Below are 19,873 nucleotides of genomic sequence, written 5' to 3'. Positions count from 1 at the left end.
ATTTTGGAACACATTTTTGCACTGAAGCAGTGATATAAATGATTATGTAGATGCAACTACTATTCCAAATAATTTGACTGAAAATAGAATAACTGTCCATATACTGATGTGTAAAAATATTAAATGCCACAGAGGGACAGCTGAAATATTTGTAAGTATGTCACTCTTGTGCTCTATGGATTAATTAGATTTATCAAATAAAATTACAAACAAATTATGCAGTGTAAAAATACTTCCCCGCCATTTGTCAGCAGGTATCATTTTCGGAGTGTTCTGCCTCATTTATCATATTATGGGAACTTTTATAATAAACTTTTGTTGACACCTATATAAATTTGAACAGGTTTGAATACTACATAGGGAAAATGCGCCTTTCTGAAGCTATATTTTGTATTGTGTTTTGTATCTTTGCTCTCAGTCGAGGAACTCTGTGTAGGTCCATCTCAGCTTTCCAGGCATTTGGACTTAAATTATTTGCCATGAAAACAGTGTCTTGTGATTAGCAGTGAATAGGACCAGAGCCAGAAGATATTTACCAGCAGAAATTCAAAGTTCCTTGGAGAAAATGCTGGCTGTTTTATGTTTTGTTGGGTAGATCCACTAAATGTCTGCTCAGTGGTTTTGCATTTATATAGCAACAAAAATCTTCCCCAAAAGATAAGTGAAAGATGGTATGTTCAAGTAAAGCTGGGTCTTGCATTCAGACAGACCCAAGCATAGGGTCAGTGGTCTCAAGGGCTGTCACACAGCAGTCTGTTGGCACCCAGAGCTCTTTACTCTGCCAGAAGTTCTTACACTCGTTTGTGGGACTGGACTTTAGATGCCTAATTCAAGTTTCCTAAACATAAACAGTTGGTGCCACTTCAGCTGCCTGGTGTATTTGGGTTTTCTGGGCAGAGTTGGCACATATGACATGAGACCCCCAGGAGACCCATACATACACTTTAGGAACAAACACCAGAGAGCACGACACACACCCCAGAACATCTGACGTGTCACCTGGTGTTTGCATACGCTGAGTAACGCCTCATCCTAACAGCATATTGGTGTTGTAGAAGCAGAGGGAGGTACTAGACTTCTTCAGGAAGCATTTGTCCCTGAAACAACCACTGATCATCTCTGGGGTTGTAAAACCACAGACTGGCTGGTCACCTTGAAAGAGCATTCATTGAAATCGATCAAGACCAACTGGGAGATGGGAAAGGCTCTTGTTAGCTGCAAAAGACAAGCTGCTAATTTTGCATCCAAGGGAGAAATTATGCATTTTATCTGCATTATAAATCAGATGAGGATGAAATAACTGTGTGCTTTCTATGTCTTACTCTTCCACATCCCCTGGAAACAAGGCTTAGACATTAAAGATAACTTCTGCTTGGAGAATGCCTGCTTGTCCAGGTTCTGTTTCAAAGCAACAAGGAGTAAGAAAGTGGAATGAATGCTGACAAGATGGTTTGGCTTTGCTCTTGTTTCCTAGACATATTCAACATCACTGCTATATATGCTACTTAGAATTTTTGAAGAGCTATAGGTCCTCTTTTGGTTCTGTTATGTGTCATTGACACCTGTCTATACTCTGCAAAATAATCAGCACATTTTCAGACTTTATTCAGCCCTTATTGCTAAAGATGATTTCAGATTTCCAGACAAACTATCATAAATATTTGCTAGTGTATGTTTCCAAGCAACATAACACTTCTGTGGAAGACACTCATTAAATACCTGGAGTGCTTCAAGCTATTTCCTGCAGTTAGCTTCCAGATCCTGCTAAGTTGCCAGAAACAGGCACAAACTCAACTTATTAATTAAGAGTAGTATTACTTGTTTTTACCTTTGTATGAAATAACTGACTCCTGATGAGTTTAATAACAATTTATTGATTTTATTTTTATCAAAATTACTATCATTCTTATTTTTGGTATAGCTTTAAGAATCACAGAAGAGTTTTGGTATAGCTTTAAGAATCATCATAGAAGAGTTACAAATGCGCAATAGGTGCAGAACTTGACAATTTCTCTGATAAGAGTTCTCTATCTGTGTTCACTTGTTACTTCTTTATTGTGACAACTTATAGACTACAGACCATCTTTGTAGGCTTGTTTCATAGTTGCTGTCTGGAATATAAATCAGTTATCTGCTAATCAGTTGGTTACAGAATCACAGAATAATTTCATTTTGATTACAGTGGGTCCTGTTACAGCAAATTCTCATGCAAAAAGGAAATTAAATTTCTGACATTGCAGCAGCTTTTGCTCCTGGAGATTCCAGTTACCTTCCTTCTTTTTTATGGATATCACCTCCTGTAGTTCATATAGAACATACAAAATTTCAGAAATTATACTGTTTAAAGGGTAGGCAGCAGGAGTCTGCATGTGAAATGTAATGGATGCCACTGAGTAAGGGAATCCAAAGGCATGGACACGTGATAAGTGTGTATATAAAACATTTTAATTCTGGTTAGAATAAGTGGCCACTCTATCAGGAAGCCAAATTAATTCAAGCATTATCAAAACCATTATTTTGCTCAAAGTTAATCTTAATGACATTTGTTTATAGTTTCACAGTAAACACATTACACAAGTTACTGGAAAAGAATAATCCTTTCTGAGAAATGCTTCTGAGTCAGACATTGGCAGTAGTGACATCAGAATATATATTAATAGAATGTGTATTTTAGACTTTGAATGACTGTTTCATTGGCCTAAAATATTTTCCACACAAATAGAGTCTTTTTTATTTATAACATATATTCATCTTCAAGTTATTCCAGTACTGGCAGCTCTATGTTCCAAACTAGGTCTGCCTTTTGTTTTCAACACCATAGGTTTTTATAGCTTGTGCACTTTTTGTCAGATACAAACAGAATAAACTTCTCCCTGCTGAGTAGATATATGACCAACAGTTTCTCCATGCAAGTTTCCCAAAGCAGACTCCACCTACATTGCAGAAGCTGGGAAAGTCTTGTATATCTTGAATACCTGAACTGTGTATTCCAGCCTTTGTACATGACCTACAGATTAATTCTCTTGGACATACTGCTGCAATAAGAACTTTAAAACTGATATGAAGTCAAGAATTTATTGTATTGTCTACATGTTCATACTCAAAAACCTCTACTCCACATAGAGTTTTTGAATACAATTGAATCATCTTGAACTTGTAAATACAAAATATCATGAAGGTATTATATACACTCAGGAACTGAATCCGATGCGTTCTTCAAAAGCTCCTCTCAATTTTGCACACATGAAGAATTTTACTTTCAAGAATTGGAAAAAAAACCTCAAAATGAGGGCTTGAGTGGCAGTTGCATATAAGACTCCCAGGCTTCCTCCTTTCTTGAAAGCAGTTGTTTACAGCGAGCTACTTTAGCAATCATTTCAGACACCTTTGGAAGATGAGACAAGGCAACTGCAGATGCCAGCAGCAAACTCTGGATCAGTTTGTCTTTCAGTTCTCACTTCAACTTAATTGTTACTTATGAGTATTCTTAATTCATGGCAGGTTATGGTACACTGATTCTGTCATCTGGATTTGGATGACAATTTCCAAACACCTTTCTTGTCACAGCGATGAAGAAGAGCTTGCATTATATACAATAACACTTCAGTTTCTGAACGAACAAGTAAAGTATATGCTAAAAATCAACATCAAAAGCAACTAAGAAAATAAGTTATTCAGTGGTAAAAGAGTGAGGATGACAATGTCTGAACCTTTTGGAACTGAATGTCTGAACCTTTTGGAACTGAATGTCTTGAAGTTTTCTGATTTCCTGGATTTTTCTTTAGCAGGTATTCTTTGGCAGGCAAGTTTCTTATATTTCTTTGCAGAAAGGATAATCAAAATTCCAAGTGTAACATGTACTAAGCAAATACCAACCAAGCAAAAGTACCAGTTCCTGTAAAAACTGAGAGAAATCCTTTCAAATACAAGTCTTGTCTCAAAGATTATAGAATAATACTTGTATAAGAAACTGAGAAGCCAAGTGATCTTGTTTGACCTGAAATCATATTAGTGAATGCCGTATTATGTTATATAGAGGTATATTCTGCTTTTCAGGAGCTATCTTGAGCTGGTGGCCAACTCAATTGAAGACTGGGTGAAAGAGGAAGAAGCTAAATATCAAAAAGAGAAGATGGGTAAGCAAAGAGAGTCTTTTAAATTGGAAAAAGCCAAGGCAGAAGGCCCTCTAGGACTGTCTGCCTGTACTGTCAAAAAACTGGCTTTACTAAGAAGGCCAGAAGTGGGTATCTTTTTATTGTATCCTAGGAAATTAATTTTTCACTCTAAATGCTGAGACACAGATATGTTCAGAGCAGAATTTCATATGTTTTTTCGTAGGATGACGCTGTTTTGACATCTATATAGGCATAAATATGTTTTGGAATTAACTAAATGTATATATTTATGTATTCTGTGTCTTTCTCTGTTCTGAAAACTGACAGCTTTAGTATCAATTTACATTTTTAATATCTGTTCTTATCTAATGAGATTAAGAATTACGTACAAATATGTATCAGTTCAGATTACTGAAAATATGAAGAGGTAAGCAGTGGTTAAAGCTGGTAACACGATTCAGGAAAATTCCTTTTTAAAGGCCAGGATAAAAGCTGGAAGCCATAAGCTGTGGGCTAGAAGCTAAAACTGGAAACTTGAATTGACAAGACTGCAGAGCAAACTTGAATTATAAGCACCATTTTGGGTTGTGAAAATTGTAAGCAGTTCATAAAATAACTGTTCAGCAGAATCTGAAAACATCTATTGACAAAAAAGAACTTCTGTGAAAGTTGTCTACTTGTTTATTTAAATGGTATTAACAATGATTTGTCTATATTTAACCTTTGCTTTCTTACCTTTCTTGAGAATGCACTTTGAAACCTCCCTGGACTAGCTGTTAGCATTTACGAAAATAGAAACATTACTTCTCAACTCAGTTAACACCTCTGATTATAGTTTGGAAACTAAAAGTACAGTTATGACTACTAAATCATAATTTGTACATATCTAGCTGTCAGAGGAGCTAGACTGAATCTTGCCCATGTGATGCTTCATGACAGTTATGATTCATAGAGTACTTGCTGAAAGGACATAATCACCTCTAGCTGGAACACATAGATGAGCAACAGTGTCCTTAGGTGTTTTCAATTTCACTGACACTGCAGTTTCTACTTTATCATACAAAGTAATTTAACTAGAAGTTTCTGATAGTGATATCAACTATATCTAATATTTAACTAGATATTTAACTAGAAGTTTCTGATATTAATTTAATATAGTTTAAATTATCTTTTCTAGAAGGTTAATAAGGGTTATCCAAGCATAGTATAAAACTACACTTATAGAAGATACTCTTTTCATAAGTCATAGATGCTATAAAGCTGTAATAGTAACTGGGGGATATGGTGAGTGTTTCTTTAGTGAAGGTTTGAAGATTCAGATAGCATTTATTTGGGGTTTTTTGTCCTGAAAGGTTGCGATGTCTATGACACTGGTATTCAGCTTGTTCTGGCTCAGTTAAAAACAAAACACTGCCAGAGCAAAGCCTTCAATAGCAAGAAGCAGAGAGCCAGTCTTTACAAGTTGTTGATATATTATTTAGTGTATTTGGTCCCTAGTTATGAGAATCAAGTTTCTTCTAACCTAAACAGATTTTTAATGTTATTTCTAAATATATTTAAGGTTTGCTTTATTGTACTGTTGTGCTTCCCCTATTTTTAAATATACATTTTTATTTACTTGCACATCTTTTTTTCCCCATTTTTTAAAGTTATTCTCTTTTCCTGTATTTATAACCTCACTTATTCTCCCTTTCACTTTTCAAAGGCAGCACAACTGAACCTGAGAATGTAACAGAGTCTCAATCCAAGAATGAAGAAAGTCTCATTATCCGAGAAGATTCTCTAAAGGTGAGGCAAAAATATTTATGTATCTGAAATGGACTAGATAGCAGTGCTTTCTTAGGAAGGTAAGCCTTTGTTGTTTACATAGGTTTGACTGAGTCCTCTTAGTTTTTCTGCTCTGTTATTTTTTGTATATGTTCTTTTCTTTAATTTATTTCTTCATGATTGTGAGTCATGTTATGTTATTTTCTTAGGAGACGACTATTTGGAGTTAGACTAGGCATTCCAAAGCAATTCATAGTTGCAATACTAGGAAGTGAAAGCTATGGATAATATCCCACTATTTACTGAAGTTTTCTGATTTTAAAGGTATGAAAAGATAAGATCCAGATTCATGGAAGTACTTGTGTACCCAACTATACTTTCACTGCCTACAGCTCTTTGCAATTAGGGAATGTAAATATAGTACCTCAGAGTTCCCTTATGTCAGAGAATCCCATTTCATAGATTTAGTCCACTACAGATTAATTGACTTGCGCAGCTTTGCACAGTAAATTTCTGACTGAGGTTGGGATTAAGCACACAGTCGTTTTGGTGTTAGCAATGGTAGTATCCATTAATCTGCACAAATCTAGTTTTATTCATGTGTCCTCCTGCTTTTTTTTTGACTCCTCACAGACATATTATGTCTCATCTTGCTCGTTGTGTGTAATGCTGTGCAGTTCAAGTCCTGATGTGGAATGTAGATAGGAAATGAGGTTAACTGTCACAGCTCAGTCGAGGCTAACGCCTGACTTGTAGCTCTCAATGCTTGCCATTTCTTCCCCATAAATGCTTCTCCTTTAATTTGTTTAGATTATAAAGTGCTACAAACCCCTAAATACTCCAGAAAATCTCAAATGTCTTCCTGATGCAAGCTGCTAATTTTGGCATTGACACCTCATTCCTATTTCAGTAAAAAATAAAATCATTTTATCTCACAGTTGCATTTGGAGAATAAGCTAATACCAATGATGCATTGTGGTTTGGTGGTAAACATTGTGGAAAAGTATTCAACAAAATCATTCTCCTGTAACTGATTTTGTAAGGTATGAATAATCACCTGATTCATCTCCTGTGGTCAACAATGGCTGCTGTTGTAGATTGAATGAATCACTATTTTTATCCAAAATTTGGTGCGTAATACTGTGAGATTTTTGCTACATTTGGAAATGTGTCTTAGCTTAGAACTTTGATTCCTTTGGTTTTGTTTGCTTCTACTCTTTTCAGCATGCACATATGAAATATCTTGTAGTACCAAGATAAACACAGTCTGTTTAATTCTTAATGTTGAATGTAGGCTTGGAAGATTGAGCAGGACCGATTACGAGAGGAAGAAAAAGAAGAAAACCAAGAAAATCAAGAAGAGGAAGAAAGATTGCAAAGTAAAAAGAAAGGACAGGATATAAAAGATAAAGGAAGTAAAGAATCAAACGAAATAGCTTCTGAAGAGAAGCATCAAAATGAGTCAGCAAAAGCCACTGAACTTGAGGAGGATCATAGCATTCCAGAACCATGTTCTGAGAAAGTTTATAAGGTAAGGAGTTGTATTATTATACCACATTAGAAAAGTGCTAACTATATAGAGAGTCAAGATTACAGCAGAGCTATTATCTATTGTGAAATTTGAGTTCAGGGCAAATTAAGCCTAACTGGGTCTTGTTACCTCTGTTGTTTTAGCAGCAGGTCCTTTTCTAAAAGTTTTAAAAAGCAGTACTTGATGTTCAAGATTTTCTTTCACCAGATTTTTTTTTTTAGTGCAATATGACATGAACACAAACATAAGTTGATCATATTGAGATTTCTGTGGGAGAGGATAGGAAAGGGGAACATAAGAACTTGTCCCATCTTCCATAGTAAGGAACTACTAGACCTAGTCCATGCTGGAAATCACTGTTTCTTACATTTCCTCTTTCAAATTTAATGTTCTTGAAGTGCCCTAATCTAAAATATGTATTTTTCCCGTATTTCAGAAAGTAACTCCATTGGCATGTGTGCAACAGGAAATGTAGAGCTCAGATCACTCCTGGAGATTAAGATACATGAAATCTAAACTGTAATTGTGCTTCATGTCCCTAGCAATCCCGGGAACTCATGTCTAGACAGTTCAATAGACACAGCAGCTCCCCTCTTTGCGCCTGTTGCACTAACAGAGGGAGCTCTTCGCTAGTTTTGTTCAAACAGTTTTTCAGCAGCTTGCACTGCCTTATATTTGTAGAGTCTGTCTTGCATCCAAAACTCGCACACATCAATATAATTCAGTCTAAATTTGCTAAAGTACAGACTTCAAACTCAGAAATAGATGGCGTTTCAGTCTGAACTTATTTGAATACAGTCAAGTAATTTTTGCCTTCTTGTGGCACTCTGGAAGGCATAGAAATCTAATTAGATTGACAGTATCTGAATTCCAAAACCTAGAGGGTAGAAAGTTGAATATTTACCTGCCTTTATGTAATCCCATGGCATTGTACTTTGTCTCTTTGGACTTGATCAGAATTTTTCTTTCTCTCACACTCTATGTTAACCCACTGGTCTACTTGCTACTCTTCAGTTTCCATGACGGTTTTCATATGTAACAAGTTACATCAGTTAATAACTGGGCAATTATTTGGATATGACTATAGTATGATAGACATTTGCTCAAGGTTTTTTTACATTAGTTAAATAGCTAAGCAAAAGATGATGAGCAGTGCAGTGTGATCCTTATCATCTGTCCTTCATTTACCTCAATCACGTGTACTGCCTTTCTCATTTACAGATAATTTAAAACTTGTTTTTTTCCAGTTTCGTGGCTACAATACAGGGGAGAATATCATTCAAGTATCAGGAACCAATCAATATCTTTTCCCATCCGATGGAGGACAGATTCAAGTAGAGACTATACAGTTTGTAAAAAGTGATTCTTTGTTTCTTTATGCTTTGCTTTGACTCAGTGCTAACTGATGGAATAATTTCTTAATCCATAAATGCTTTTTCATGTCTCAGCAGTAAAACTTCAGTTAGAGAAATTCCATATTTGGCTCTATCACTACTAATCTTTACAGTTACCTGTAATATGTTAACAGTTGATAGATAAATGAAGTGCCAGAAAACTAAAAATGCAGAAAAATCAGTTTGTATTTATTTGTTCAATGGCAACTGATGCATGATATTTCCAGAATGTTCAAATTATTTTTCCAGTCAAATGCAATATATATAAGCAACAGATTCTTCTGCTGACTCTCAGATTTAGTTATCAGGAAGTTTTAAAATATTTAGTCTAAACTCAGATAACCTTTATTTTGTTGCCTTGGTTTTCTACTACATGATTCAGTCCAGTTATGAGCAATTTTCTTTTTTTTTTTTTTGAGTGCTTTAAAGTAGCAGATGCACTGTTTTTTTAGGTGCAAATAAGTTCTGAAACCTGGTGGAAGCACTAATAGTATTCCATTGCTTTACAGAAACTTTTATAAAGGTGAAAGTAATGAAAGACAAGCATAATTTCTTCATTCATGTCACAGACCCCAAGGAAAACTTCAAAGAAGCTGAAGAGCAAGAAATTAATGAAAAACAGCAAATTAGATCAGGTCAGTGGATTGATGTCACTGATATAAAGAATTAATAGTTTGATGTATTTAATAATTGGATGCAAAACTTACCAAGTAACAAAAAATATATTGTTACTAATGGCAGAGAGTAAGAAAAGTCAGTGTTCCATAAAATAAAGTAAAAATCCAGTTGGCTGACTTAGGCACTATAGAGAGTTCTTAGCAAGATGTAGAAGCACAGTCCAGGTCAACATGTGCAAACCAGTCTCTTTTCCAAAGCAAAAAAATCACCATTCCTTAAAAAATTAGTTTTCTTCTTTAGTGGAGGACTCATTCAGATCTTAAAGTGGCCTGAGAAAGCCTAAGAAGATGAAAACTGAATCCTGCCCATTGTAACCAAAGTAAATATCTGCCCTTGAAAGGGAAGATTTCCCCTTTTGATGTGGACCTCCTTTTGTGGGTCAGATGACCATAGCATTGTTGCCTCCTCAAGACCTTTGCTTTGAAAACAGATCTTTCTGCAATCCTGCAATTTCTACAGTTGGTTGACATATTGTTAATACTCAGAAAGCATTGAATCCAAATCCTTTCTGAGCCCAGGTGAGAGTGTTTCCAAGAAAGAAGCCAGTTTGTGATAATTTGTGTATATGTTTGCCAAAAGCATTATGGAATTCCTGTCACCAAACGGAAGAGTATTAGAAAAGGATAATTTATACATATTAGCTCTTTTCATCTTCATCTTCATCAGTGTTAGAAAACATCCTGCTCTTGCTTCTCCCCTTGGCTTACCAGCAATGTAATTGTAGGTTGTATTAATACAAAATTTGCATCCCTTCCACTGACAAGATTTTTTTTTGTCCGCACTTCTGACAGCTGACCTGTATAATTCTGGGGTCTGCCAGACAGTACTGGCATCACCAGTGTGTGAGTATCTGAGACAAGTTGTATTCACTGGACAAAAGTGAATGTTTTTTTCTTTCCTCCTATATAAACAGGATCACCTTATAGAAAGGCAGTAGGGAAGACAAGAATCAATCCACTCTGATACTTGACAGTGGCTGGATGATACAATGGTAAATGTGTAAAGCAGTCAAAATTCCAAAACATCATCCTACAGGTGGTATTCAGCAATAAGCATTGCAATGACAGACAAGAAATAGGTGCAGACAAGGTCTCAGGATGTGTCCCATGTTGATGAGTTTGGGAGATAGCTCGGCCTGCCTTAACCTGCTTTTGTAGTCTTCTCTGCTACTCCTCACCATTTTAAGAAGCTGCTCTCCATATGGGAAATCCCAGGTTTTTCTCTTACCAATAGGACATTTCTTTAAGTCAACAGCAGCTGAAGTAGAGGCAAGGTAGGACCCAGAGTCTGGGAGGGGTATCTTGCCTAGTTCATGTGGCTTTCACCATGACATACTCATCACATGACACCTTAATCTGCCCCTCTATGTGAGTTTGACTCCTGTTCCACTTTTACAAATCCCAGACATGTCTTTGGATCTAATTTCTCAATTTTTTGTCCTTTCTTTTACTTTCTCCTCAAAGTACACACATAGAATCATAGAATATCCTGAGTTGGAAGGAACCCTCAGGGATAATTGAAGTTCAGCTCCTGTCCCTGTGACAACATGTGAGGGACAGTGATTTTTATTAATGCATAGGCCACATGCAATAGAAATAAGCAGTTTAACATTCTTGTTAGCCAGGAAACAAGGATCCATAACTCCAGAACTGGGTTCTTTTGCTGCTTAAATTCCATAAGGTTTTACACTAGTTGTTTGTATTAAGCCTGTTTTTACACACCTAACTTACTAGAATGCTATTTCTGGATAAAAAACCACAGGTGTGTTGCACAAAACTGACTATTATATCATACCCTAAGAATGGAATGTTGGTTTCCCTGCTCAATTTAGTCTATTTAGGTTAGTCATCCTCACTGAGGTTCCACTTCTCACATCATCCATTGGTTTACAGGTCAGGTGGTTATGGTATGTGTTGCTGTCTTTAAAATTAATTTTTTTTTTTTTTTAAGGAGAATTGAAAAATAAAAAGAAAGCTGTGAGCAAGTTTGGATCTTTTTCAGCCACCTTGGAAAATGGAATCCAGCTGTCTCTGAGCTATTACGGACCTACAGGGGAGGCAGCAGGTAAAGTAAGCAAATAGAAGAGGATATTTGAGAACCATAGGGGGAAGTTTTTTTCCTTTTTTTTTCCCTCTATACACTCCTTAACCAAATAATTTGTTGCATGCAATTCTGCCTTTCTCAGCAGCTGCTACTACATGGTAGAGAATTTTCAGCAAGGCTCAAAATGAGATTACATTGTCAAGAATATTCTGTGATTCAATTTTCAAAATGGAGGGAGGTCTCCAAGATTTTCTGCTTACTGTGAAAACAGAGCAGTGCAAGTATTGTTATTAAGTAGCCCAGCAAAATCAGCCAATTAATTTGAGCCAAAGAAAATGTGATTTGCTGAGGAGTCTTCTTGGTTTTCCAAGAAATAATATTTTTGTAAACTTATATAGGCGATTATGGAACTTTCATTTTACTTTAGGAGTTGGACTTTAGGTTACAGTTGTGCAGACATAATGAGGGATTTCTCTCAGCCTTTCAATAAACACATTCACCAACTGGAAGCAATTGCTTCAGAAAACCACAGTGAAAACAGTGTCTGCTTTTACCAAGAGCTTTTTGTTTCCATTACATTTGAAAGGCCACTGAAGCCATTTTATGGACAAAAGTGAAACCCTTCTCTGATCAGAAAATGTTTCCAGCATTTTTCAGCTCTTAAAATATGAAAACATTTAATTGAATGCATCATTGTGTGGACTGTGGTAAACCATTCAACTGTACACTTAGTTTTAATTGTTCAAATATATTTTACAAATTAATTACTGAAAAATAGACTGTTTAGACTTGGGTCAAGAGAGCATTCACAATAGTGGCCCACAAAAACTTGGATTATGGCATAAAAGAGACACATGTCTGATTAAATACCAACATGTCAGCTATGATGTTTAGCTTTTTTTTCACATTCACCATAATCATCCTATTCTGCATTAGAATAATCCTTGCCATGTTGAACTTTAGAGTGCTGCTAACTGACATTCTTTGATTGCTTGCAGTTTTTCTATGATCTTTTGCTTATGCCAAATTCCCATGGGTCTTTGTATTGTAAGTGCTCAGAATAATTCTGACCAGAAATACACTCTTAGGTGATTCTCATATGCCATCCATCCCTAATGCAGAATGGTATACCATGAAATCTACAGTTTCTCTCCACTGATCAGTTAAATTGTGTGCAAATTACCCTTTTTCTCTGCAGTACTGAAATAGTTTTCTGGAAACTCTCTAATTCGCATCTTTCTTACTGTTTTTCATACTTTATCTATCTTCCTTTTAGGGAAGCTAAGGTGACAAAAGGCCTCAAGTTGTTTTTCAGCTTTATGCAACTTTTTTTTTTTTCTTTTAGGGGGCAGATGTTAATAATTCTTCAAGTTTTGAATTTTTCTTTGTTTTCTCCAGCATTATCAAAGGTTAATTTCTGATCACCTTGCATTTATGCTAGAAATAATCTCCTTGTCTCTTTATGAATCTGGGACTGCTTGAGCACCTGTAGGGCTTTTGATTCTGGATACTATAGAACATCTGCACTTGCTCTTTATATTTTGACAAAATAATGAGAGTATAATTCCAAGTCTTAACCATGTGAATATGTGTATCTGGAATTTTACATCTCTCTCAAGATTTCTAAAGGCACTTTATCTCAGTCTTGACAATCCACTCTTTTTCATTGTTACCCTCAGACACCATGTTCTTATTTTTGGGGGCAACCAGAATAAAGACATAGGTGAAATTTCTATGTAAGTGAAGTGTCAGTTTGTTGAAATAATTACAGAAAATGTAATTTTGTATTTCTTTTATTTTCAAGAAATTGTTTTGAAAGGCAACCTGAGTACTTCCTGTTGACATGCCTAGCAAGCTGTCCTAATGCTAGGCTTGAAGAATTGCAAGAGTCTCATCAAGTCTAGGTCATTAGAATCTTTCTGAAGAATTTATAGCAAAATAGACATATGTAGTACAAAATTTGTAGAGTTAGTCTGTGCTGGATCAGTCCATGATAAAGCAGAACACAGTGATCATTTACAAGATACTAGATTCAGAATGTCTCCACTTCTAAGTATTCTGGAAGTAAAAAAGATTTTTAAAATTGTAATTTATTTTTGAGGTGACAACCAAGTAACAACTTGTGGGAAGCAATAGTTTCAAGATGCCTTTTAGGCTAATAAGTTGTCAGTCTGTGGAAAGATTTTCTAAATACTCTTATATATTTAGTCCCTCTATCTGAAATAACAAACTCCCCCACTGAGGTTATTATTTCTAAGGTAAAATTCAGTGTACAAAATCTTTTTAAAAAAAAAATGTGGCCATCTACATTTATTAAGCTTAATTACATTGAAAATCTTGTTTTTCCCTTCCTTAGATGACGAAACAGTTCTTGTCTTAACAAGAATTCTGAACATCCCTTCTGTTCATCTTCCGACGGTAATTCCAACAACGGTTTCTCCTATTACACCAGCTCCAGGAAAAAAAGATAAGTTTGACAGAAGAAAACCAGGAAAAGCTTCTGCCAAAGGAAATCATGGCAAATTAGTCCCTTCATCACCTGATGACCTGGTACAGAAAGAACAAAAGGTGAGAGAAGAGACAATATCCAATCCAAAGAAACAAAACAAAAATTCAGAGGCATGAACTTCTGTAGAAGTTCATTCTTCTCAGAGGGCTTTGAGCTGCGCCTTTACAAATTCCTAACAATTTGTGGTGCTCTTAAGGATATGTTTTACTCTTTCAGTTGTTCTCAGATGTACATATTGGTAGCTGTTAATGAACTTAGTCTTTATGACTCTGTGATCTAAGGCAGCGAGTCTGCCATGGCCCATATTCTTTCGTCAGATTTGGCTTTACGGTTCCAGCTGTTACACTGCAGGTGATCAGGGGGCTGGAGCACCTTTTCTGCAAAGACAAACTGAAACCATTGGGGTTGTTCAGCCTGGAGAAGAGAATGCTCCAGGAAGACTTTAAAGAACGCCTTCCAGTACCTAAGTGAGGCTACAAGAGAGCTGGAGGGCAACTTTTTACCAGAGCTCCTAGTGACAGGACAAGGGAAAATGGCTTTAAACTAAAAGATTAAGATTAAATATTAGGGAGAAATTCTTTACTGTGAAGGTGGTTGAGGCACTGGAACAGATGCCCAGAGAAGCTGTGGATGCCCCAACCTTGGAAGTGTTCATGGCCAGGTTGGGTGGGGCTTTGAGCACCCTGGTCTAGTGGAAACTGTCCCTGTCCATGGAAGGGGGTTGGATCTCGACATTCTTTAAGGTCCTTTCCAACCTGAACCATTCTATGATTATTAATATCTCAGTTACAAGAACTGCTAAATTTTTCGTTTAATCAAGTAGAATTTTTTGGGCTTCCCGAAACCCATATTCAAAAGTCTAACCAACCAGAAAATTAGCAAAGACAGTTTTGCAGTCTCTTGCTCTGTAATTTGGTCTTTCCAGCTGATAAGAAGCCAGGGACCAGCAATTTGAGGAAGCTACTTTAGCCTTTAACTGAAGTACTTCTATCACAGTACAGGTCTTTGGAAAGAAAGAATCAATCTTTGGAAAGCGGACTCTGAATTTCTGTTCTGAAGTAGGTTTTAGTACCTCGTGGTTGAAGTAACACTGTGGCTGTTGTTGCAAAACAGATTCTGTGCATATCCACAAAAAGGGCTCCTTGCCCATTTTCATAGTGGAAAATGGTGTAGGGAGTTGCCAAACAGCACTCAGCATAACATTCAGCCATTGTGTGGCACAACCAAACCCTATAGAAAAATAGCCCTATAGATAAAAATTCTGTCAGGATGACTTTTGAAACCAAAAGGCTTTTAACTACTTTGGATAGAGAATATCCATATTAGTGCATACATCACCTGTCTGTGTGAGTCTGCAAATATTTTGGAGGACAGGATTAGAATCTAAATCGGACTTGACAAATTCACAAGGACATGGTCTGTAAAATAGGATGCAATTCAGTAAGAATAAGAGATAGGTTTAACAATTACATATAAATAATCAGTATATATCTACAGAATAGATAACGACTGTGTCAGTGACAGTTCTATAGAGAAAGGTCTGAGAGTTGTCATGGATCACAAGCTATCCATAAGTCAACAATGCCATCTTCCTGTGAGAAGGGCAAAGACCACTGAGATGTGAATACAGAGGAGTATATTCTGCTAAATATGTGAAGTTCTTTTTCTTTGAGGGCTGGTAGAGTCTCAGTTGGAGTAGTGTGTCCAGTTATAGACACTGCACTGCAAGAAAAATATGGGCCACACTGAAAGTTTTAAGGAAAGCATGAAGATTACAGGTCTAGAAGACTTAACCAGTGGGAAAGATTTAAAAGAATTGGTTTGGGTTTGTTTGATCTTGAGTTGAGAGACAAAATAGCCTTCTGTAAAGACCTAAAAAAAAACCATTATGTATTATGTAAGCTTGTATCATTATCAGAGATATTTAGAAGTAAACCAAATTTCTGCAGTAGTGATTCAGGTCAATCATTGGGAAAATGTCAGTGAGGCTAAGCAAGGCAAAGCCCTTGTAATAGTTCACCAGGAGACCTCCAGCCCTGGAAATTTTTAAAATATGTTACATTAGAATTTTTTGCTAACAGTGTAGTTATACTTGATTATTGTTTTTACCATTAGACAGAGAGAAGTAGATGACAACTGAGAATTACTTCTGCCCTATTATGTGACTTCTACCTCATGATGCTGTGACTACAATCTTAGGGTATTGAGAGTAGCTTTAATTACCAGTAATATTATGTAAATTAACTGTAAAATACACAGCATCTTTTATGCTGAAAAACAGGTGGCAAAATATCTGCCTTTTCCCCCCTATATTTCTATTCCTAAAAAGCAAGAATATGGGGTAATACCAGGACAAGTTATCTCTGTTACTTATGTCTGCAACCCAAAACATTTTTCATCTTATGACTACTGGTATAGTGTAGTCCATTGTTACATAGGTTTTTGAGGGAATGATTCTTCAGGGTGAATGAAAGAAGATAGCGTAATCAAAGAAAATTACTAATGTTTTCACTTCTGAATCCATAAACTCTGAAAATGTTAAATATGAGTGGTATACAGCACCTAAAAAAAAAAGTATTGTTAAAATGGAATCTGTACAGACTAAATATGTACTCTATTTTTTTCTTTATTATCTTAATATGTGAAATATAACTTAATTAATTTTTCATTCTGTAGATGGAAATGCAAGAACCAGTTTCCCAAAAAAAAGAGATGTCAGATGCTCCTGCTTTTCCGAGTTTGAATGCCTCCTGTCCCAATGGGCTTTTATTAACTTTCCTCGGTGAAAGGTTTCAAGGTTAGTTTTCTGAGACACTTCAAAGTAAAGATTTTAAGAGAAGCTAAGATTACAGAAGAAAATTGTTTCTTCATTGATGGGTTTAGATGTAACTCTAATGTTTTTAACATGTCAGAATGCTAAGTCTATCATAATGTTTATTTCATAGTATTTGTAACATGAATAATATGTTTTTTTTCAAACAAATATCAAGTCTAGAATCACAACTTGTTGAATATAAAAGATTGAGGGCAAGGAAGTAGCAACCCTAAAAAGCCCTTGGGAGTAATTTTGGGTAATCATTTGACTATGCACATAGATTGGAATGCTAAAGAAAAATAAGTAAATTCAATAAATAAATACACATATATTGAGGAATCTTGAGTGATAGCAGGAAGATAGTCACATTACCTGTGTCTGCACTTCCTTTGGAAGTATATGTACTTAAGCCCCCAAGACAAAATGTTAATAATTTGAAAGATTCGGGGAAGAATGACAAGAATGATTAAAGCATCAGAAGATGTATCTTATAATGAGCTTATTTCACCAGAGACCTCCATTTAAGTACCAAAGAAAAGGTCAAAGGAGTGACTGGTGCCAGCCTGGAAGTACAAGAAAACTGAATTTTGGTGATAGCTTGTAAACACAGTATACAAAGTCATTACAATTTTCAGGGGCTTTAAACTGAAAACTAGGACTTTATACTAGATTTAAGTTATACTCATTTGGTAAGAATGTTACACTCATAAAGGTAAGAATGATTAACAAGACTAACCAAGGCTGTGATGGAGTCTTTGCTGCTGGTTGTTTTACGATCAGGGTTTTTTTTTTTTGTGTTGCTTTTCTAAAAGATCAAATCAGTTTCAAACAGAAATTATTTCACAGAAGTCCTTTGGTTTATGCCATCCAGTACATACAGAGAAAACACTCAGAATAAGCCTTTCTGCCGTTATCATTGGATTTCCTTTAGAAAACTGATAGGGTACATGGATACTTTAAAGCTTCTGTGCCTGACAAATCTTCTGCAATAATTATTTTTTGCAGTGTTTTTTAAAATCACTATTCGATTCATCTTTGCATGTTGTAAACTGTAGTAAATCTTGGAGGTTTTTAGTCATGCTGTTAGGTTTTGAAGAAGAGAAATTTGTATTTTGTTGTCATCTAGTTAATTCTAAAAACAGCCATGTACAGATGTCATTTAATACCTATGCACAACAAATCTGTACAGCCTGTGTGCTCTGATTAATCTGGTATGAAGTAAAGAACATGCAGAGTGTTCTCAAACATACATAGTTTGGCAAGAAGCATAAGTTGAAATGCTGAGTAGTTGAGGTGAACAGAGCAGTTACAGACACTTACATGGAGTCTCTCAATAAAATTACCATAATTATGCCCCTTAGCATACTCAAAACACTGCCATCATTTAATCTAAGAAATTTACTTATTCAGGCAGACAGAATATATTACTTGGGTTTCTATACGAATTCAAACTTGATGAAACTCAGTTGGGTTTTTTTTTTTCTCCGTTATGGGCAGTTAGGGAATTCCTCTCACATGTTAGTCTTCCAAAAGTTCGGCATCCATAATAAATCCATCTTCAAATTCCCCTTGTTTTCATTTGCAAAGACAGCCACCTTCACAAGAGGATGCAGAGTTTCTGAGTAGGTGACTGTTTTGAACTTTGCTCTGAAATCAGGGTCAGTCTTTTACTCTGTGGATTACAGATTCGGCCAAGGAGGGTTAGTCTTAGCTAAAGTTGCGCATCTTCTGTCGACACCATGATGCTGGGTGTGTAGCACTGTTTGAATGTGTGCTATGCAATACTAAGTAATTCAAAGTTTGCTTTCAGATTTGAAAGGTGAAGCCACTGCCACTGAAGCAAAGAAAGAGATGGTAGAAGAAAGTAAGGCCAAAGCAGATGAAGGAGAGAAGGAAGAGGTTATGCCAAGTGGAGAGAAGGAAGAGGTCATCCAAAGTGGAGAGGAGGAACATCAGGTTACAGAAGGTGAAATAAAGCAGGAAGACACCAAAAGTGAACAGGCTAAGCGGCCTACTCTGGAAATTCTGGTTAGACAGAGTTATCCCCAAAAGATAAAGAACTGTCATCTTTATTCACCTCCAGCGAGGCAAACAGAACAAGAGGTGTCAAGAGTCATCACTAGTCAAGGAACTGTCATAAAGCACCTGATGGATGGATCTACCCAGGTATATTTGGTAGAATTCATTGCAAGCAGTACAGTTTAGTACAAGTGTCCAGTTTGTAGATGAAGGAGTTAAGTAATACTGAATTATGCAGCCATGTCAAGACTAAAATACTCTTGGCTTTGTTCAGAGTCAGTCCCTTTGTTAGGGAGATTTAAGTATGAAAATTTCAGGCATGAGAAGGTTTTAGGCAACTTTGTGATTAGGAAATAGCTGAATATGGTTCAGAGAACTACATTCTTAAGCTTCTGAAGTGTGGATTAGTTCAGCTTTGAGTACTTTTGGCAATATGAAAGCATTCATATATTTTTTTCAGTTTAAACACTCATATGAGATCCAGAAAAGACCTGAACTGTAATTCAGTCCTGCAGACACCTTTACGTATCCTAAATTTTCAGGAAAAAATTCTGTATATTCCTAAGTACCTGCTTTGTTTACACATATTTTTGTTGTGTAGAATTTTGATACAGTTTAGGTGATATAAGCTGTCTTTGCAAATATTATAATCAATCATCAAGCAACTTTTTTTTAAACTATAAGACTCTACATGTAGTTAGCAAACAGATGAAAAGAGGAGTCATCTAATTTGACTCAGAATCTGTCAAAATAATTCCTTATTTCCTAGATTTCTTTTTCCTGTCTAAGTAGACCACAATGCCCAGTGTAAGTTTTTTACATTTATTCATCAGACTAGATGTTAAAACATTTAGCCAGGATTCCTGAGAAATGTATCCATTTCAGAAATAGTGTGTATGTATGTCTATATATTCACAACATTCTGTTTCCTGATAGAAAGATGTAGATCTTATGTGCCTAAAATTTGTCTTTGCTTAAACAGATTATGAGTGCATCCTTCTT

General features: G+C 35.9%; 1 protein-coding gene across 4 annotated transcripts in view; it reads left to right on the top strand.

Annotated features, from left to right (window-relative positions):
• SPAG17 (sperm associated antigen 17) overlaps positions 1-19,873 on the top strand; it is an 85,464-nt gene that overhangs the window by 44,626 nt on the left and 20,965 nt on the right. For all 4 annotated transcript variants that reach the window (XM_053970912.1, XM_053970911.1, XM_053970914.1 and 1 more), the window contains 9 exons: positions 4,057-4,136; positions 5,821-5,903; positions 7,177-7,413; positions 8,661-8,772; positions 9,317-9,442; positions 11,436-11,549; positions 13,885-14,096; positions 16,714-16,834; positions 18,663-19,018. In XM_053970912.1, coding sequence (XP_053826887.1) covers positions 4,057-4,136; positions 5,821-5,903; positions 7,177-7,413; positions 8,661-8,772; positions 9,317-9,442; positions 11,436-11,549; positions 13,885-14,096; positions 16,714-16,834; positions 18,663-19,018 — 1,441 coding nt within the window. The remainder of the gene's footprint in view (positions 1-4,056; positions 4,137-5,820; positions 5,904-7,176; positions 7,414-8,660; positions 8,773-9,316; positions 9,443-11,435; positions 11,550-13,884; positions 14,097-16,713; positions 16,835-18,662; positions 19,019-19,873) is intronic.

The sequence above is a fragment of the Vidua macroura genome, chromosome 2 (genome assembly GCF_024509145.1).
Source record: "Vidua macroura isolate BioBank_ID:100142 chromosome 2, ASM2450914v1, whole genome shotgun sequence".
NCBI lineage: Eukaryota > Metazoa > Chordata > Aves > Passeriformes > Viduidae > Vidua > Vidua macroura.
Note: the sequence above shows the minus strand (reverse complement) of the source record. Positions and strands in the feature narration are given on the sequence as shown.